General features: G+C 51.3%; 1 protein-coding gene across 13 annotated transcripts in view; it reads right to left on the bottom strand.

Moving 5' to 3' along the window:
• NEO1 (neogenin 1) overlaps positions 1-21,473 on the bottom strand; it is a 130,779-nt gene that overhangs the window by 49,986 nt on the left and 59,320 nt on the right. For all 13 annotated transcript variants that reach the window (XM_060175610.1, XM_060175617.1, XM_060175621.1 and 10 more), the window contains exons 5-7: positions 16,194-16,330; positions 7,175-7,329; positions 6,667-6,787 (exon numbers count right to left, since the gene is read on the bottom strand). In XM_060175610.1, coding sequence (XP_060031593.1) covers positions 6,667-6,787; positions 7,175-7,329; positions 16,194-16,330 — 413 coding nt within the window. The remainder of the gene's footprint in view (positions 1-6,666; positions 6,788-7,174; positions 7,330-16,193; positions 16,331-21,473) is intronic.

The following is a 21,473-nucleotide window of genomic DNA, read 5'->3' as shown; positions in this document are numbered from 1 at the left end:
ACAATGGCCATGACGTCTCCAGAAATTCACAAGCGCACCCCCTCCACTTTCTCTAAGTGGACATGAAGGCAGTGATCACTGTGTCTGCCTCTCTTCCTGGATCCGCTCTGCTCAGGGGAAACAAACCCCCTGAGGAGACAGCTCAGGGCTCACACCACACACAGAGTTTTCAGCAACAGACATTTGCTGATGGGAGATATACAGATGGCGTTTGCTGCCGCGGTCTACCTGTACCAGGTGAGAGGGGAGGGCTCAAGGCCCCTTTATATACAGATGGCGTTTGCTGCCGCGGTCTACCTGTACCAGGTGAGAGGGGAGGGCTCAAGGGCCCCTTTACCTACTTTTCGACCGTGAGCATGTGTTAGTTAAAACTGTGTTAGTTCAACCTGGAAGCCACCCAGGTGTCCAACAACAGATGAGTGGCTGAGCAAGTTGTGGTCTAGACACACAGTGGAAGACCACTCAGCTAGTAAGCTGTGTTAGTTCAAGCTCAGTTTTAATCACATCATTTCAGATGCCTTGCAAACTGGTTATGTATGTTTTTTTTTTTTTTTTTGGTTTTGAAATTAAGTGGTTTTCTTTTGTTGCCTGCTTAAAAACCCTTCAAAGCTTACTTCATGAAGTTAACCTTTTATCTTCATTTTTATTTACTTTAATTATGACTACTCAATGCCCTTGAGTACCGTGGTCTTTCCACTCAGAGACAGAGCAGAACGGTGGCTGCCGGGGGCAGGGGGTAACTATTATCTCAAAATTACGAAGTGACTGTAGCTCAGGAAATGCTGTCCATAAAGTATTCTGAGCGCCCTCCGATATCACAGTTTATCTTACAGGGAAAGAGACGAGTGCTCAGAGATCAGCCTTAGTGGGCTGGGACAGGAAGTCAGTATTTCAGATTTCTAGCATAGGGTTGCATCGTTATACACACAACGACAGGGTTATTAGAGCCAAATAACTCATTTACTTCATTTATTTATTAATTTATTTTGCCCCCAGGGTTACTGCTGGGGCTCGGTGCCTGCACTATGAATCCACTGCTCCTGTGGCCATTTTTAAAAAAATTTATTTATTTATTCCCTTTTGTTGCCCTTGTTGTTTTATTGTTGTAGTTATTATTATTGTTGTTGTTATTGCTGTCATTGTTGGGTAAGACAGAGAGAAATGGAGAGAGGAGGGGAAGACAGAGGGGGAGAGACAGACAGACACCTGCAGACCTGCTTCACCGCTTGTGAAGTGACTCCCCTGCAGGTGGGGAGCCGGGGGCTCGAACCGGGGTCCTTGTGCAGGTCCTTGTGCTTAGCATTATGTGCACGTGACCCAGTGTGCCACCACCCAGCCCCCACTCATTGTCTTTTTAATACCCACACAAAGTTTTCTGAAATGCATCTTATGATAACGTATGGTTCTCTTATTTATTTATTCCCCTTTTGTTGCCTTTGTTTTTTTTTTATTGTTGCAGTTATTGTTGTTGCTGATGTCGTCGTCGTTGGAGAGGACAGAGAGAAATGCAGAAAGGAGGGGAAGACAGAGAGGGGGAGAGAAAGACAGACACCTGCAGACCTGCTTCACCACCTGTGAAGCGACTCCCCTGAAGGTGGGGAACTGGGGGCTCGAACCAAGATCCTCACGCTGGTCCTAGCGCGTCGCGCCTCTTGCGCTTAACCCTCTGCGCTACCACCCAACCCCCTGGTTCTCTGTTTAAGAATATGTTTGGGGGCCAGTGTGGTGCAGTGCTGTGCACATGTCACAACACGAGTGGTCCTGGATTAAAGCCCCCAGCCTCTCATTGCAAGGGGGAAGTTCACGAGCGGTGAAGCAGTGCTACGGGAGTCTCTCTATCTCCCCTTCCTTCTCAACTCCTCTGTTTCTACCCTCAATAAATAGTAAAATTAGGAAAGAATGAATGAAGAGTGAGTCAGCAACAGAGCTCTGGCATCTGGTGATGCTGGGGATTGAACTTGGGCCTTAGCGGCTCAGGCACGCGAGTCCTGTGTGCGGAAGCTGCGTTATCTACTGGGCCCTCGGATGCAGTATCTATGTGGACGGTAACTGCACTTGGTCAAGTGCGGTGGTCACCTGACTCCGCTGTGTAGAAAGAACTAACAGGCTTGGAGCACACTTGCCATCACTCAGCCAGCTCCTGACAGGGACGGACGGGCCCTGACAGCAGACACACACTCGGTCTCCGCAAGTCCTAGACATGCAATTCGTCATCAATAAGACAGATTCCACTATAGCAGTTTCGAGGTAAAAACTTCTCTTCAAGTTACAATTACTGCTATAAGAAAGGCAAAACAGCTCATAGAAGTGATCTTTCTTTTTTTTTTTTAATTAATTATTGATTCCCTTTTGTTGCCCTTGTTGTTTTCTTGTTGTAGTTACTGATGTTGTCGTCGTTGTTGGATAGGACAGAGAGAAATGGAGAGAGGAGGGGCAGACAGAGAGGGGGAGAGAAAGACAGACACCTGCAGACCTGCTTCACCGCCTGGGAAGCGACTCCCTTGCAGGTGGGGAGCCGGGGCTCGAACCGGGATCCTTATGCCGGTCCTTGTGCTTCGTGCCACGTGCGCTTCACCCGCTGCGCTACCACCTGACTCCCAGAAGTGATCTTTCAACCACCATACACCCCAGTGGCTCAGACCTGAAAATATTCCACCAACGACTAGACATTTCCTACAATTCAGACAACTGTTTTAATCACGTCAGGCCATTCGTCACTTACTCTGACTTTTATTATTCACAATTCACTTCAGATACTATGGAATTTTTTACAAGAGCTTCTGTCAGAAAAAAAAAAAAAAAAGAGAGAAAGAAAAAAAGAGCAGAGTCGCAGCCAATCTGCAGCCTTATCTGCACGGCCATAAATCAGAAGTCATGAGCACGCTGGGGAAGCACGGACTTCCTTCTCTGAAAACAAGCTCATCTTTCACCAGCTTCCGTCCATACATTTCCCCGGACTGGCATGGAAAACCGCCAGTCATCTGGCCTGGACTGGGCACTTCATACTTCAGGTTTACATGACGATTCTTGTATCTGTGTTTAACTTCAAAACTGGCAAGAAAGAAATCTAGTAAAATCTGATAGGCAAACCCACCGTCTACCTTAATTCTAACTGCTTTGACCAAACCTGTAATTTATATGCCAGTGATCAGATGACTACGAAAAATCAAAAATACTACATACAAGGACAAGCACTGGCAAATGGATCAGGCTGCAAATTAAAACAGCAGCACTACGTCCAGTTAAATACTGTCAAAGTCATATCCCAGTAGAAATCTCCCAACATCCCATTATTTGGTTCCATGCAGATAACCACCAGAGAGTCACGAAGTTCACTGAGAAGAAAGCAAAGTCACACACACAGGACTGGATTAGGCACAGCACTAATGCAGTGAGTACGTGGCATGCCTGGCTTTGCACTCGGGCACTCTGCGTGGCTGGCAAAGTCACACACCTCACTAAACACTATCAGTGAACAGTTGTCATCACAGACAACTGGAGGAAGAGAAGAAGCAGCTCTACTAGTTAAAGTATTTTTATAACAGGGTGTGTAGACCCTGAGGCTCTAGGGGTCCCACGTTCAGTCCCCCACACCACTATTAGCCAGAGCCGAGATGGTTTCGGTAAAATAAATAAATAAGGATTTTTATACTAGCATGCTCAAGTACATTTTCAAGAAGTCACAGACACAAACTCCCGTATGCTGCTTCAACGACATGCCAGCCTCTCCCAGTCAACAACGCAGCCGGACGCGCACAGGACTCAGAGCCTACTGGCCGTCGGCGAGCCGGCTGTCTGAGCTTTTCATGGTTTCTCATAAAAGAACAAATCAAAGCTGGTCTTCTAACTGAAGCAAGGTGACCAGGGAGCAGGTATCCTTCACCAACTCACCCAGCTGCTGACTTAGTCTGGAGAATGACCACAGAGAGAAGCCCTGATAGTGGGGCGGGTGAACGTCAGCCCCCACAGAAGCTCTGACATCAGCGGCGTGCACTAGCCCTAGGACGCGCCGGCTGCCGACGGGTAAGCAGGGTGCAAGGTGCAGACACTAGCGCTCGGTGCGGCACGAGCCTCTGCGTGGCACGGGGGAGCCTGGGCCGCTGCCACTCTTGACGCCTCCGGTTCCGGCCTCACCTGACTGTCAGCTGTCAGAATGCAGCCGGGGCCCTGGCCTGGTGTTTCTGTTTGCCTGAGACACACTGCCAGCCTTCGCCAGGTGTGCGGCAAAGACGCTGCACAAGGGCAGACTTTCTCCCCAGCGGCTCCCGTGGCCAGCTACTGCCGGGGTGGTGGAGGGGGACGCCTGCTTCCTGTGGCCAGCTCTGCCCAGCACGGAGGAAGGCTCCAGTGGGTCTGGCAGCTCACCCAGCTGAGCGCGGCTGGAGCCTCCCATGCCCGGCAGCTCTAGGGGCCTCCCTGTTTTGCTTTTTGCTTTGCCTCCGGCTATTGCTGGGGGTCGGTACCTGCATACGAATCGGCTGCTCTCGGAGGCCACTTTGTTCCCATTCTGTCGCCCTTGTTGGACAGGACAGAGAGACATGGAGAGAGGAGGGGAAGACAGAGGGGGGAGAGAAAGACAGACACCTGCAGACCTGCTTCACCGCCTGGGAAGCGACTCCCCTGCAGGCGGGGAGCCGGGGCTCGAACCAAGGATCCTGCTGGCAGTCCTTGTGCTTCACACCATGTGTGCTTAACCCGCTGCGCCACTGCCCAGCCCCCAGGACCTCCTCCTGAACCCTCTTGAGCCTGGCCTGGAACTGCGCTCGTGCCTGCACTCCTACCTCCACAGGGCTCTCGATTTCTCCCTGAGCTGCCCTGACAGGGTCAAGTCCTCCTTGGCCTTTTACTTTTCAGTGGTCTGAGTTTACAGTGAGCATCTTTTTTTTTTTTTTCCCCTCCAGGGTGATTGCTAGGGCTCGGTGCCTGCACCACGAATCCACTGCTCCTGGAGGCTACTTTTCCCATTTTGTTGCCCTTGTTGTCATTATTATTATTATTGCTGTCATTGCTGTTGGATAGGACAGAGAGATATCGAAAGAGGAGGGGAGACAGAGAGGGGGAGAGAAAGACAGACACCTGCAGACCTGCTTCACCGCCTGTGAAGTGACTCCCCTGGAGGTGGGGAGCCGGGGGCTCGAACCGGGATCCTTAGGCCGGTCCCTGCGCTTCGCGCCATGTGCACTTGCGCCACTGCCCAACCCCTAGTGAGCATCTTTTTTTTTTTTTTTTTTAACTATTATTATCTTTATTTATTTATTGGATAGAGATAGTCAGAAATCAAGAGGGAATGGGGAGATAGAGAGGGTGAGAGACAGAGAGACACCTGCAGCCCTGCTTCACCACTTGTGAAGCTTTGCTCCTGCAAGTGGGGACCAGGGGCTTGAACCTGGGTCCTTGTGCACTGTAACATATGTGCTCAACCAGGTGCGCCACCACCTGGCCCCGTGAGCATCTTTTTATGACAATCAGAAAGATGAGTTAACTTTATTTTGGAAAAATCCAATGCAAAATAAACATTGCTTTAAGTAAAGTTTCTACATTTTAGTAGGACAAAAATACATCTGTGAGGATAAATTGATAGCGACCGAAAAAAAACAACCACTTGCATAAGAATAGCATCCCCCTCCCCAAAGCCCTGCCCACTAGGGAAAGATGGAAACAGGCTGGGGGTGTGGACCTGCAGAGAAGCACTTAAAGAAGCCAGAACTCCCGTCTTCTGTTCCCCATAAAGAATCTGGGTCCAGGGAGTCGGGCTGTAGCGCAGCGGGTTAAGCGCAGGTGGCGCAAAGCACAAGGACCGGCATAAGGATCCCGGTTCGAACCCCGGCTCCCCACCTGCAGGGGAGTCGCTTCACAAGCGGTGAAGCAGGTCTGCAGGTGTCTGTCTTTCTCTCCTCCTCTCTGTCTTCCCTTCCTCTCTCCATTTCTCTCTGTCCTATCCAACAATGACAACAACAATAATAACTACAACAATAAAACAACAAGGGCAACAAAAGGGAATAAATAAATAAAATAAATTAAAAAAAAAAAAAGAATCTGGGTCCAAACTCCCCGAGGTAGAGGAATGTTAGGGGAAGATGACCAGAGGGTTCTCAACTCCAACTCCATCAGGACCCAGAGAGAGAAGAGGAAAAAAGGACGAACATCCAGAAGTAGCAACAGGTGCAGCTGTGACTTAGAAAGGAAGAGAAGGCGGCAGCCCAGGGGAAAACGGGGGGGGGGTGGGCAAATATATATGAACGTAGACAGACAGTTACAGAAATAATAGTAGTCAGCCCATACCTGCGACCTTGGGAGAACCACTGCAGTTTCCAGTGGAGGGGATGGGGACCCAGAGCTCTGGGGGTGGGGACGGTGCAGAATCATAACTAACCCTATCAGCTCGTAACTTTGTGCATCAACACAAAGTCCCTGACAAAATCTAAGAACGACCGCTTGTTTCCGTCTACTTAGCACCATTTTCTTCTCGATTTCATCCCAAACCGTGTTTCCGGGTAAGTTAAAGCAATAGGGTTCTCTAGACTCCTGCTCTGCTCTGCTCTGCTCTGCTCCTAACCGTGCCACGTCCAGGTGCCTGCAGACTGAGGTGGGTCACAGGCCCTGGCTGCCCCGGCACAGGGCGACAGCCACCACTCAGCCCTCTCCCCTGGATGCCTCGCTCCTTACCGTGCTCGAGGATTATCAGCTGGGCTCCAGCCTGAGCGTTCCCGACGTCATTCTCAGCGATGCACTGATAGAAGCCTTCGTCGGACTTCACCAGGCCCAACACCTGAAGATTATGTTCCTTCTGGGCAAGAGAAATCAATAAAGTGTTGGGATTCAGAAGATGAATATTAATTAGCTCAAAGTTGTGAAGGGTCTGGACACAAGTCTATAAAGGGCAGGTTTCTACTCCTGGAATCGAGAGCTCAGCCATGGGCACGGAGCAATCACCACCCAGGCAGGAGTGGCGTCACGTCTGAGAGTGGCGACATGCTGGGACAGGAGAGCCAGACTCCTGGTCAGAAGGTCTGGACCCGAGAGGACGGCCGAGCACAGCTTTGCTTTGCTGTCACACACAGAAGCTACGAAGATGATTCTGGGCTCAGCCTCCTCTCACCCCAGGCCTGGAGAGGACCTTCCCGACTCACTAAATATATGAAGACACGCACAGTGTCTGCTGAAGCATACTCACTACAATCTTGAAGTAGTCACTTGGGATGACCACGTCCCCATTCTTGACCCACTTCACGGCTGGAGTCGGCTTTCCAGTCACTTCACACTCAAACGTGACATCCATCGACTCGTGAGCATACATGTTAGCAGGCTGCTTCACGAACTCAGGCTGGGCTTTAGGACAGGACAAGCAAACAGAATGAGAACGCCAGCTAGCTATTCGTGTTTCAAGCCTGCAGCCCAAGGAGTCTGCATTCCTTGAGTCTGAAGGACTGGGGTCCTCCCAAAGGCAGAGTATATAATTCTGGAGAACACAGCAAGCTCTTCTGTCCAAACCAGTTCTAGTGTGCATTTTCAGCACGCAGACTGACAGGGACAAGCATATCCAACAGCACTCAGTGCGTCACTCGCCTCCCTTTCGTGAACTTACAGTGCCTTCGGGGTGCGCTCTGGCCAGGGCTCACACCAATCAGACACAATAGAAGCAGACGTTTGTGGCTGGGAAGTTACACTGATAACCAGGCAGCGAAAGAGCCATCACCACAGGAAAGTCAGTGTAGTGATGGGAGGGCGCCCCTCTCGTTACCGAGGCGATCACGAGGCCTCAAACCCCCTGACGGCTCCTCACCCCGTCTGCTGCCAGCATCACGCCACAACTTTAACTGCTAAGTGCACAGGCAGCGTCCAGCGTGGGCTACCCGCCAAGCTCTCTCACTCGAGACGGCATTTGAGTCCGTCATTCTCTGTAGTGCTGGAAACCAACACTCAGTGCAGACAGGAAGCAACCTGGGCCTGTGACGCTTCCAGGCGACCTGATTCGCGTTTGGAAGGTGAGTTTTCTGCCTAGCGGCCTGGGATTGCTGGAGTTCCCACCGGCTGACTTTAAAGGTTCAAGACGGAACTTCTTTAAATTCAGGAGAGAAATAAAGCAATTTTGGCCATTTGCTGCACACTTCTTAAGATTCTTTCCAACAATTCACAAAATTACTTCTAAGTCTTTAAACAAACAAACAAACAAACAAGTTAAAAACAAACGAACAAACAAACCACAAGCATTCAATCTCCTGAAACGCCCACAGGGCAGCTGCTTGCCGGGCAGATCACAAGTTTGCTGGTAGCACCAGCCCACTGCCACAGCAGGCTAACAGCCCTGCCACACTTGCCGAGAAATCGCCTGCCAATGAAGGCAAGTGGGTCTCCTTTAATCTCCGGTCATGTGGGTAAAATCAGGACTTGGAGCCATGCCAAGACAGAGCCGTCACATGACCTTCTACCTCGAGCCTCATTGCTTTGACTTAACTCTGACTTTTTCTTTATTCCTCATTTCTACTACAAACATTCCCTTTATTAAAGTAGTGTTCCTGGGGGGCCGGGCGGTAGCACAGCGGGTTAAGCGCAGGTGGCGCAAAGCGCAAGGACCGGCATATGGATCCCAGTTCGAGCCCCCGGCTCCCTACCTGTCGGGGGGTCGCTTCCCAGGCGGTGAAGCAGATCTGCAGGTGTCTGTCTTTCTCTCCCCATCTCTGTCTTCCCCTCCTCTCTCCATTTCTCTCTGTCCTGTCCAACAATAGCAATAACAACGACAACAACAAGGGCAACAAAAATGGAAAAAAATGGCCTCCAGGAGCAGTGGATTCGTGGTGTAGGCACCGAGCCCCAGTAATAACCCTGGAGGCAATAGTCATAATGATAATTAAGAAAAAAAAAGGAGTGTTCCTACAACCAAAATGTCTTTCAACAGATGACTGGATAAAAATACTGAATGGACTATTACTCAGCAGTAAAAAAGGTGATGTTGTGTTCCTTGTGGAACTGGAGAAGAGGATGCTTAGGAAGCAGGTAAGGAGGTGAAGAACAACTACAGGACAGTTTCACTCATGTGCAGAATACAGAGGATCGAGGATACAACTGTGAAAAAAAAGAAAGTCAACCTTTATCCAAGACTGCAGGAGGACTGGAGTGGTTATCTATGGGGTGGGGGTGGGGACCCAGAGCTTTGGTGATGGGAGTAGTGAAAAGAAAAACAAGAAGAGGCCGCCAACCGGACTTCCCTGGGCAGATGACCTCACCAATATGTCCTGGAACCTACCTTCTCCAGAACCCTGTCCCACTAAAGAAAGACAGAAACAGGCTGGGGGGGGGGGTGGACCCCATGGAGAAGCAACTACAGAAGTCAGAGCGCCCACCTTCTGCTCCCCATAGAGAATTTGAGTCCCTGCTCCCAGAGGGATAAAGAACAGGGGAGCTTCCAATGGAGGGGGTGGGACAGGGAGCTCTGGTGGAGGGAGCTGTGTGGGATTGTGCCCCTGCGATCCTACAGTCTTGTTCATCATGATTAAATCACTAACTTAAAGGAAGTCAGAGATGGTGAATCTCAAGCTGGGACTCTACAGAAGTGGCGTTCCTGACCCAGACGCCCCCACTCTCAGGTCGTCACTGACACCAAGGGGTCCATGCTGCTCCGGCTGCCACTGTCTTGTTGATGTCACTCTAACTCGCATTCCAAAGGCCCCGTTTTAGAAAACCCGTCAGCACCACCGAGAGCTCCCAGGGAGTCGATGTCTTACTGGGCTGCTTCTCTGGTCAGAGTTTGCGAGTCTGGTCTCTTCATTTGCCATAAGGACCTCATTTTCCCTCTTTGCTGCCAGGGTTATCATTGGGGCTCAATGCCTGCGTGATGAATCCAGCCACCCCGGGGGCTCAATGCCTGCGTGATGAATCCAGCCACCCTGGGGGCTCAATGCCTGCGTGATGAATCCAGCCACCCCGGGGGCTCAATGCCTGCGTGATGAATCCAGCCACCCCGGGAGTGTTTCTACGTTTTCTTTTCTAAAATTATGACAGACAGAAATAGGGAGACAGGAAGAAAGAGACCCCTGCAGCCTGCTCCATCGCTCGAGAAGCTTCCCCTTCTGCAGGCGGGGACTAAAGGCTGACCCTGGGTCCCAGCGCTCGGTAACTTGTGCACTCTGGCAGCTGTGCCCCGTGCTTGGCCAGGCCCCTGTAAGGGGTGAGCGCTAGAGGCTGCCGCACCACTCAGCCCTGGCACAGGGGGAGGCAGGAGTGACCGAGCATCTCAGACACACCAGTCCGGGGCCCTACTGCCTGCACAGCAGTCCCCAGCCCAGAGCCGAGTTCTCAGGCCGCAGGTGACTACGGCCTTGGCCGAGAGTCGACAGATGTCCACGCGCGACGGCCCTTCCGCTCGGCAATGCCCTCACACTCAGAAAGCACGCATCAGTGTTTGTTTCCCATGACTCTCCTGGCTCCCTCAACATCACATTCTTTTCGGCTGTTATGGATACCCCTGTCTTTTCTGGGACCTGCAGGCTTCCTCCTGAAGGTGGGTAGTAACTATGGAAATGAGGCTACTGCAGTTCAGAATAAATTTGCACGATTGGAAAAATTATCTTGAGCTTGTAAAACATGGGATTTATCTGAAAGTTAACACAAACACTGATGCTCTAAGAAAATCTAAAAGCTGGAAACCAGTGAACAATCAGGCAGGTCTCAGTAGATGATTCCAACTGTGAGGAATTTCCTAGTTGACAGCGATGACTTCTAGCTGAAATGTGCCATGTCTTGGTTATGTCTTGTTGTACATATGCCATGACGACTCTGCTTTTTTTTTTTTTCTTCCCTCCAGGGTTATCGATAGGGCTCGGTGCCTGCACTTAGAATCCACTGCTCCTGGAGGCCGTGTTCCCACCTTTTTGTTGCTCTTGTTGCTTATCGTTGTTGTTGTTGTTGTTGTTGTTAGGACAGAGAGAAATGGAGAGAGGAGGGGAAGACAGAGAGGGGGAGAGAAAGACAGACACCTGCAGACCTGCTTCACCGCTCGAACCGCGATCCCTAGGCCAGTCCTTGACAACTCTGCTTTCTCATCGTCCAGAGAAGGAGTGCCTGCTGCAGTGACCCTGAAGTGCAGGGGATCAGGCCCTGCAGACGGCCAAGAGTCTGTAGACAGCAGAGAGGAAGGGGACACAGGGAAAGATACAGGTGTGAACTGCAGTGGGGGGCCGGCGAGATGTCTCCGCGCGTCCAGAGCACAGGATCCACATGTGTGAGGCTCCAGGGACCTCAGATTCCACCTCTGGCTCGTATCACCTAAGCCAAGGCTGAGTAGTGCTCTGGCCTGCCTGCCCCTCTCTCCCTCTCACTCTGTTCCACTCTCTCTCCCTCTCACCCCACCCTGTCTCCCCCTCTGTCCCTCCCTCTCAGATAAATAAATCATTTGTTAAAGTTCAGGGATAGATTTTTCTGTGAGTATTGACATGGTCAAGGAGATGGTCTACTAAGAATTTATTAGCTTACCCCACAAAATACAAATGGAAAAAATTCTCTCTTTTTTGTGGGGAAGAAGAGATGTGTATCAGACTATTGTGGATGTTTTAAAAGAACAGGAAAAATTCCAGTTAAAATACAACTCCCAACCCATGTGGCATTGTCAACACTCTAGGATGGCGGGAAATATTATGTGGAGGGCTGTCTCACGTCACGGCACACACAGGAATGCCAGGAGTCAGTGAGGAAGCAATGAATGTGAAATACTTAACAGGTGAAAAATGAACTTACAACCTTTTGTACGTGCACACTCACCACGGCATTTCCTAGGGCTGTGACTTCTTAGAAAATAGCACACACAAGTCAGATAGGTGTGGCCATCAATATGGGAGGAAGTACGTTAAATATTCATCTATTTCTCACAGCAAGGAAAAATTACTTTCAGTTTTGGGACAAGGTTCAAAACAGAATTTTCCAAATGCTTCTATACATGATGACCTCTTATCTATAAACAGTAAAAAGGGCTCTCACCTGACAAGCATCAACGGTGGAGCTTTAACTACCACCGATCAAAGCAGCCACACCCCACTACAGCCATGGGCTAATTCTGCCTGACCTAAATTTTCCAGAACAAAGAGGCACAGAGCCCGTCGCCTTTGGCGGCTGGCTTCTCCACTCAACAGGACGCCCAGCGCCCACGTTCCAGGACCTGAACCCTCCCCACCACCCCAGCGTCCCCGACTTCAGTGCAACATGCCAGGCCCAGGCCCAGTTCTGCTTTGCGTCTCCCCTTCTGCTCTTCTTTCTCCACGTCTGTCCATGAGAGGGATCCTAGCGGTTGCCAGTTCTGACTTGCTCCGGGGAACAAATGGGGAATGTGCTTTGCTTCCTGAGGTGCATGCATACACATTTCTGGCCAGCGTGCCTCCACGGGCTCTGCCCACCCTGCCACACGGGCCGTGAAGCAGCTCACCCCGTGCTTGGCTCTCTCCTGGCCTCTGCGCTTGGCTCTCTCCTGGCCTCTGCAGCTCAGTCACGGGGCGGAGGGCAGTGGCTTCTTGCTGTGTCTTCAGGACAACTGCTGGCACGTGCTCAGCAGCCCTGCAGACCCGCAGGCCAAGTTGTGCACGTCTCTCACCCATTTCCTGCCGGCTTATCTGTCTTTATCTTCCTGATCTGAAGGAGTCTTTATAAAGCCGTGCACGTGAGGGGTGGAAGCTCTTCTTGAACAGAAGCAGACAGGAAACACTTGGGCCTGTGTGGGCCATGTGGCCTCTGTCCCACCCACGAGAATCTGCCGTCCGAGCGAGCACACACCACAAGAGTGTCGTGAGCCAATGAAACACTCTTTATAGACTTGAATCTGAACTGCAGAAAATGTCTATGTGTCACTAGCGGTCATCCGGCAGATATTTCCAGCCATTTAAAAGTGCCGCCAGCAGTGGGCTGCGGGAGCCCGGCAAGACCCCTGCATGTCCTGCTCACGTCTGGCGGAGGCATCACCGCCATTCTCTACCAAGACCCAGCTTGAAGCTTTGCTGGAATTTCCTTTTTAAAACTTGCTTTCTCTTCTACTTTCTTGAGGGTAAAATTTACTATGTGCTTTTTTAACTTTGATTTATTTTTCATTTATTTTGGTTATTGGGGCTTCACCACTTCCAGACTGTCTTTTCCAATAGAAAGAAACAGGTAGAAAAAAGAAAAAGAAAAAGGTAAAGAAAAAAATTACGGGGGTCAGGCGGCAGCGCAGTGGGTTAAGTGCACGCGGTGTGAAGCTCAAGGACATGTGTCATGGTCCCCGTTGGAGCCCCCGGCTCCCCACCTGCAGGGAAGTCGCTTCACAGGCGGTGAAGCAGGTCTGCAGGTGTCTGTCTTTCTCTCCCCCTCTCTGTCTTCCCCTCCTCTCTCCATTTCTCTCTGGCCTATCCAACCATGACGACATCAGTAACAACAACAGTAACCACCACAACAATAAAACAACAAGGGCAACCAAAGGGAAACAAATTTTAAAAAAAGAAAAAAATTAAAAGAAAGAAAAAAATTATAATAAAGGAAAAAAAAGAGAAAGAAACAGGTGAGAACATACAAATGTGAAGAAAAAAAACAAGGCCGACCTACTTTCAAGAGAACCCTAGTGGTTATGGGGTGCGGTGGAGACACAGACCTTCCTTTGGTGACGGGAGTGGCAAATAAAATAAAATAAATAAAAACAAAAAAAAGACAGTTGAGAAATAGCAGCAGAAGGGGAACACAAAGCAGGGCTTGGACTGGAGCTGGACCCTGCAGCAAAGTCCAGGACGGGGCAGGCCAGGGGTGGGGCCGGGGGCTTTCAGGTCCTGGTGCGTGACGGCAGGCGAGGGCTGGGCTAGGCACTGTTTCCCAGGAGACTGAGAAATGTTGCACCCACATCTGTATTTACTGTTGACTGCAAACCATTAACCCCCCCCCAAAGAAAAGATTAGAGAGAGAGAGAGAAAGAGACACCAAGCCTCCCCGTCCCGTGCCATGGCACCTCCCTGGTGTGTCAGGGTTGGAGCTGGGCTGCGTGCATGGCAGCACAGGCCCCCCACCCCGACGAGCGGGCTCACCGACCCTCCCAGCATCTTCTTCCAGTCAGGTACTTAAGGCCATAGGCATCCTCGGACTAGCTCATCATGCTCAGTGGAGACGTGTCTGACGGGAAATGGAAACCAGTCTAGAAGCTATGCTCTTCTTTTTCCCTTTTATTTTAGCGAGAGACACAGAAAGAACAAGAGACCAGAGCCTACTGAGCTCTGGCTGATGGTGGCGCTGGGACTGAACCTGGGCCCTTAGAGCCTCAGGCAGGAAAGTCTTTTGCAGAACCACGATGCTGTCTCCCCAGCCTGAAACCATATTCCTCGTCAGAGGCGTGGTTTCAGGCAACCGTGATTCAGACAGGGCCGGGAGGAGACAGATGAGGAGTCCGAGCTGAGGGACCGCAAGGTCCTCCAGTGCAGAAGACTTCCAGCAGTCCCGAGCTCCCTCACGGCCACCCCAACATCTGGCGCTACAGCTCGGCGACGTGACTGTTCTTTCCGACTTGTCACCAGCCACAGACTAACGGGGCACTCTGTGCTCACTGTGAGGTGGGTCTTTAAGCCCTCGACAATTACGTGCTCAGCAAGATCTCTGGCCTCTAGGTGTCTTTTGTAAAAACGTCCCAGTTTTCTACAGGGAGACAAGGACAGTGGCAGGAACTCGTAATGCTCAGCGAGCAACTATCATCCTCAAGCTAATCTGAAATTAGTCAGCAAAAAAGAAAAAAAACACATAAAGAGAGACGTATGTGAGCAACAGCACAATGGATAGAGTGCACGTTACCAAGCGCTAGGACCCAGGTTCAAGCCCCCATCCCCACCTGCAGAGGGAAGCTTCAGTGGTGAAGTAGGGTTGCAGGTCTCTCTCTCTCTCTCCCCCATCTTCTCTTTGAATTTTTTTCCCTGTCTTTACCGAGAAGGAGGAGAAAAAGGCAAGAAGGTAGTTCCAGGTGGCCGCTCAGTGGCAGAGCGCCTGCCTTGCATGTGTGAGGCCCTGGGTTGATCCCCAGTACCACATGAGAGCAACAGATAAGGCCAGTCAGAGATCCACAGATGGTGCAGTAGGGCTGTGCAAGCTCTCTCTCTCTCTCTGCCTCTCTGTGTGTCTCTAGTTGATAAAATGGGGGCTGCAGATGGTAGTCAATATAGTGCACTTCTGGGGCCCAGGCTTGTCTCTGGCACCACAGAAAGAGAAGGCAGCAGGACGCCATTTCAGTGGTGCGCTAGAAGCAGAGGGACCCATCCTGGAGCCTCCCACAGCCTCCGCCAGTCTGATCTGAGTCCGATCTGAGCCCGAGAGCTATAGGCACACAGCTGGCAGGCCCTGCTTAGCAGGTGAGCTGGCTATTGCCTTTGATATATGAACTTTCTTTATTTTGCTTTAATGAGAGAGAGAGAGAGAGAGAGAGAGAGAGAGAGGCCAGAGCACTGATGAGCTCTAGGTAATGGTGCTGGGAATTGAACCTGGGACCTCGGAGCTTCAGGCTGGAGAGTCTTTTGCAGAACCACGATGCTGTGTCTCTAACCCGATTTGGTTATTTCTTCCAGTAAGGTCACCCACGAAACTACATCAACCTTGACTTTCACCGAAGAACACAACAGTTGGTGCCAAGGACACGGTGCCCAGGCCCACACAGGTCTGGCAGCACCAGTATTCCCAGTGCGCCACGGCACACGTCCTGGGGGAGTGGTTTCAGCAGAGTGCACGTAAACACACAAGAAAAACAAAATGAAAAAATACCTTGAATGGTGGGCAGTGCTCAACAAAGAAAAGCTGATTCTCACCAACGTGACTGCTGGGAAAACTGGCATCTTCAGTCGCCACTTTTCTGATGAGCGGTTAGTCATGCACCGCCTGCTAACTCGAAACCAGTTCTCCTCACCAGTGTCTGTTTCAGAAGCAGTGTCTGTTTTCCTCACACGTATGTCAGAAGTAGCTTCTCCAGCCTCTCAGCCCCCATGAAAAGCCAACTGCCCCGGTACTCCGCGGCCCTCAGGCCCGCTGCCCCGGTACTCTGCGGCTGGGCGAGCTGCCCCTCAGGCCCGCTGCCCCGGTACTCTGCGGCTCTCAGGCCCGCTGCCCCGGTACTCTGCGGCTGGGGCTTTGCTCCTGCACGACCGCCTCTCCCACCCGAGCAAACCACTGGAGCCCAGAGGCGCAGGTGGCTCCCCGCCGCTCAGGAGACGTCTCTGTACCTTGTACCGTCAGCTCTGCTCTGGCTTCGAGGGTCTTGTTTCCGTTCTCGGCCACACAGACATAGGCTCCCGCATCCTCCTCGGTGACATCACTGATCTCCAGAGTGCCGCCCGCCAGCAGAGCCAGTCTGTCAGAGCTGCGGAGGCAAACAGACAAGCCTGGCACCTGGCCCTGCCGCGGAAACAGCGCCTGCACGGGGAGCCCCGGGCAGCAGAGGGGCTGGCGCCGACCACTGGGCTCAGTGCGGCGTATCCTGCTCTCGTGTTTAAGGCAGAAGGTCACAAGTGCCGAGCAGAGTGTCCCAACGCGCCAGACACCTCCACCTCTGTGGCCAGCCCGCTCCCACGCTTCACCCAGCTTGGCCAAGGGGGTTGCAGGTGGTACAGTTGATTTTGAAGTCTGGATTCGACCCGAGTGTCATTTCACCACTGCTGTGACATGCGATGGTGACGACCAGAGAGGGGGAGGCTGAAGATAAAAAATAGTAAGGCCCAGGGTCACAGGGTCTCCTGACAGCTTCCCCTGGAGGCTGGGGAGGGACGGAGGGAGCAAGCAGGCCAGCTACCAGAGCAGCGGCTCGGGCGTGGAGGGCAGACAGGAGCCCTAGCATGGCACCAGCTCCGACACGGGCACCGAGACCAGGCCGGCCACAGGGAAGGCCAAACCATCTAACGAGAATATCGAGCGAGAAAGCAAAACAGATTCTAGAACAAGGAAGGGATCACAAACCAACATTCACACCAGGCCTTCTACGCAAACAAGTTCAGTGGCTTTGGACTAAAACTGAATCACAGAGGTAGAAGACAAAGCGAGAATGCCAGCAGTGTGCACAAGGACCTGGGTTCAGGCCCCTGATCCCCACCCACAGGGGGGAAGCTTCCCAAGCGATGAAGTACGAGAGTCTCTCTCCCTCTCTCACTCCTTTCCTCTCTCAATTTTTCTCTGCTTCTAGAGAGAAAAAACAGTCAATTCTGAGGACATGTGGATAATTAAAGCCATGACTTTAAAAGTCACTTTCACAGATAACAAACACAAAATATGGTTAAATACAATAATGCACACAAGTGTATCTTAATTTTGAGGCTCTCCATTGAAACTGACTTTCAAAGACCAGATTTTCCTCTCAAATTCTAGCCTCTTACATATCCTACCTATCTATGCCCAACAACAACAACAAAGCACTCTTTCAAATCTGTCTTTTCATATACGATTCCTGGTGGAGAGGAGCTACCACGGGACATGACCGCTGAGTGTCTGCCATGTGCACTGCCCCAGAGCCCCCCATCCAGGCCCTGGCAGTGGAGTGAGTGCTACACACGGGTAGTTCTGAGCCCCAGAAAAGAGGACACTGTTGTGGGCTGAAAGCATTTCAGTACACCGTGAGTCTGAATAACTAGATGAAGTTTCTGGACAAAAATGTGAAGAAAATAGAATCATCTGTGGCAACTTAAAAAAAAAAAAAAACCCTGCAAGGTCATGACTATATCAAGTGGCCCTCCACTGTGAGACATATCCTAATTTTATGTTCTCAAACCTCAACTCCACGTGGCTGACTAGAAAAGAAAGAGCAGAGAATGGAGCACAGCAAGCATGACTAGAGTAAAGAAGCAGAGAAACCAGGCCGGGAGCTCTGGGGGCCCAGCACAACGAGACTCATGAGCACAAGCTAGAGCCCCATGTTCACCTGGGACAAGACCACCGCTAGGCCTCAGTAATGGCAAACAGGGACCCCCAGGATGCCCATGGTGTGCAGACACATCTGACTCCCAGCTCAGAGGAACCAGTTCATGGAACACCGGCTCAGGTGGTGTTTTAGAAGCTGAGATACAGTCATTCGCATCTAGTGACTATACTTGAGTATTCCTGATCCCTGGCATGCCTCCTGTTTGAGGCAGACAGTGGCCAGTAAAGGACCATCTTTCTTCACAGAACTGATGTCACAATCCTTAAATGAGGCCTGGGAGAAAGAATATTCATTCATCTTACAAGATGCAGATAGCGTGTTCACCTGACCATGAGGACTACAATCAAGTCTTCAGAATTCCAAACTTCAAAGATGCAAGCAAAAGTGTGTGCGTGTTTGTGTGTGTGTGTGTGTGTGTGTGTGTGTGTGTGCATGTGTGTGTGTCTGGCTGTGTGTGTTAGTGTGTACTCTGCCTGTCAGTGTGTGTCTGTGTGTGTGAGAGTGTGTCTGTATGTGTGAGTGTGTTAGTGTGTGTGTATCTGTTAGTGTGAGTGTGTGTGTTTGTTAGTGTGTGTGAGAGTTGAGTGTGTGTGTCTGTTAGTGTGTGTGCGAGAATGTGTTAGTAAGAGTGTGTGTGAGAGAGCGAGTGCGTTAGTGTAAGAGTGAGTGTGTGTTAGTGTGTGTGTGTCAGAGAGAGAGAGGTGGGGGGAGACCTTGAATTCCCAGTGATCAGCCAAGGAGAACTTGGTTTGCTGGGGAGACGTCTCTCACCACAGGGTGCTGATCAGGTGAGTAACACCACTAGAGTTTTGGGTGTTTTGTTGGGTTTTTTTGCCTCCAGGGTTATTGCTGGATCTCAGTGCCTGCACTATGAATCCACTGCTCCTGGAGGCTACTTTTTTTCCCCTCTTGCTGACCTTTTTGTTTATTGTTGTTGTTATTATTATTGCTGTCGTTATTGATGTCATTGTTAGATAGGACAGAGAGAAACGGAGAGAGGAGGGGAAGACAGAGAGGGGGAGAGAAAGACAGACACCTGCAGACCTGCTTCACCGCCTGTGAAGAGACTCCCCTGCAGGTGGGGAGCCGGGGGCTCGAACCTGGATCCTTATGCCGGTCCTTGCGCTTCGCACCACGTGCGCTTAACCGGCTGCGCTACCGCCCGGCCCCCTAGATTTAGTGGAGAAACAAGAGGAGAGTTTGGACTCAGGTGAGTTCCACAGTAACTTGGGAGGCAAATGCCAGAGAGACTGAGGAAGAAGCTGGTGCCGAGAGACACCGCAGGCCAGGGCAGTCCAGGCGGGTGCCGAGAGACACCGAGAGACGCCGCAGGCCGGGGCAGTCCAGGCGGGGAGGAACACAGAACACCAAGGGCTACGTTTGTCCTTTGTCATTTTTATTTGCTGGAGAGACTAGAAGCAGGAAGTCTGCCTGTGAATTCCCGTCAGCGGCTTGAGCATGGCAGTGACAGCTGCAAGAAGAGCCAGTCACTGTGAAGAGCAGAGCAAAGCAGACGGACGCCCGCTGGTGAGAGGGTCTGACGGACGTGGGGTGACAGGGTCAGCATGCCCAGACAGCTGGGGGTGCTGCCACGAACAAGGCACAGCCAGTGAGAGACAGGCATGATAGATGGCCCCACCAAACAGCACAGGGAAGGAGAAACTAGCAGGGTGATCCCCAAGTTAAGACCCGAAGGAGGAGAAGGGGACTGTCTCGGAACAGATGAGAAGCGTTGAGGACGGACGCACGCCAGTGAGTCTGGACCCTTATGATGGTCCTAGGGGCACGTATGCCCGGGGCCTGGGGGTGGAGTCCCACCAGAGAGCTCTGGGGGCATCCGAAACACTGACACCTTGGTCTAGTAACTACGGGAATCAGAAGACACTTTTTCAACGCAGCACCGGGACACCACCTGAGGCAAGCAGCCTCCTGCACAATCTTTTTCTCTGTGTCTGAAAGAAGGTGTGTGGACTGCAGAGACAGCTGGAGAGCAGAGAGAGAGAGAGAGAGAGAACATGGAGCACCACCCACCATCCTGGAGCTCTGCTGTGTCTGAAAGAAGGTGTGCGGACTGCAGAGACAGCTGGAGAGCAGAGAGAGAGAGAGAACATGGAGCACCACCATCCTGGAGCTCTGCTGTTGCTGTCCAAGGTGCTCTGGGAGCTGCCTCCTGGACCCCGGACACATTTTAAAATACGGTCAAGAGGGTGACTGTGACGGAGTGGCACTGGAGTCTGCATAGACTCATCCGGCAGGAACGTGAAGCTGTCTTTGGAATGAAGCCAGAATGCACGTGGGAGGACGGCCAGGAGGTTGTGGCAGTAGCCGGGTGATGGGAGACGGCTTCGTGGAGTCACAAATGCACGTCCGCGTGAACTGGCAGGTAAAGTGACAGGCGGATGACACACTGAACAGGGTGCTGAGGGGACAGCCAGCCAACTCGAGATGCACGCTCACAGCAGCCAGTGGGAGAGGGTCGAGAGGGGAATTAAGTGCTTAGCTGCTTTTTTCGGCTTGGCAGAGAGAGATAAAGAGGAAAGAGTTCCTAAGACTGCAGAGAGGACAGGAAGGGACAGGAACCTGGGCCCTGGAGCAGCCACACAGGCACTGGGCTCACTGCTCTGCTCCCAGCGAAGTGACCGCCTCAGCCAGCAGCCAAGAGGCCTCTCAGGCACCAGTCAGCAGATGGGAGCCACAGATGCCATCTCTATTAGGCAGTAAAGGAAAAGCCTGTGTCTTCAGAATGTGCTTGTATGGTGACAAAATAGGGGCTCTTCAAATGATCCCTCTGAAGACTCGTGACTGTTGACAGTTGAAGCTAACATGCAGCCAGTCTCCATGTATACACTGGAGACTGCTATCTCCATTTCAGTGAGCTCGAAATAACTCCCCTCAAGTCGTGTGCGCGTGTGTGTGTGTGAGTGTTTGAGCTGTGTATATCTCTGAGTGTATGTGTGAGTGTGTAAGTGTTTATGTGTGTCTCTGAGTGTGTGTGTGTGTGTGTGTGTGAGTGTTTGAGCTGTGTATGTCTCTGAGTGTGTGTGAGTGTGTAAGTGTTTATGTGTGTCTCTGTGTGAGTGAGTGAGTGTGTGAGTGAGTGTTTGAGCTGTGTATGTCTCTGAGTGTGTGTGTGAGTGTGTGTTTTATGTGTGTCTCTGAGTGTGTGAGTGCCTGAGTGTGTGTGTGTGTGAGTGTTTGAGCTGTGTATGTCTCTGAGTGTGTGTGTGTGAGTGTGTAAGTGTTTATGTGTGTCTCTGAGTGTGTGTGTGTGTTTGAGCTGTGTATGTCTCTGAGTGTGTGTGTGTGAGTGTGTGTTTATGTGTGTCTCTGAGTGTGTGTGTGTGTGTTTGAGCTGTGTATGTCTCTGAGTGAGTGTGTAAGTGTGTATGTGTCTCTGAGTGTGAGCATGTGTGTGTTTGAGCTGTGTATGTCTCTGAGTGTGTGTGTATGTGTGTTTCTGAGTGTGTGTGTGTTTGAGCTGTGTATGTCTCTGAGTGTGTGTGTGAGTGTGTATGTGTCTCTGAGTGTGTGCATGTGTGTGTGTTTGAGCTGTGTATGTCTCTGAGTGTGTGTGTATGTGTGTCTCTGAGTGTGT

Source organism: Erinaceus europaeus, chromosome 16, assembly GCF_950295315.1.
Source record: "Erinaceus europaeus chromosome 16, mEriEur2.1, whole genome shotgun sequence".
Taxonomy (NCBI): Eukaryota; Metazoa; Chordata; class Mammalia; order Eulipotyphla; family Erinaceidae; genus Erinaceus; species Erinaceus europaeus.
This window is presented reverse-complemented; position numbering and strand designations above follow the sequence as displayed.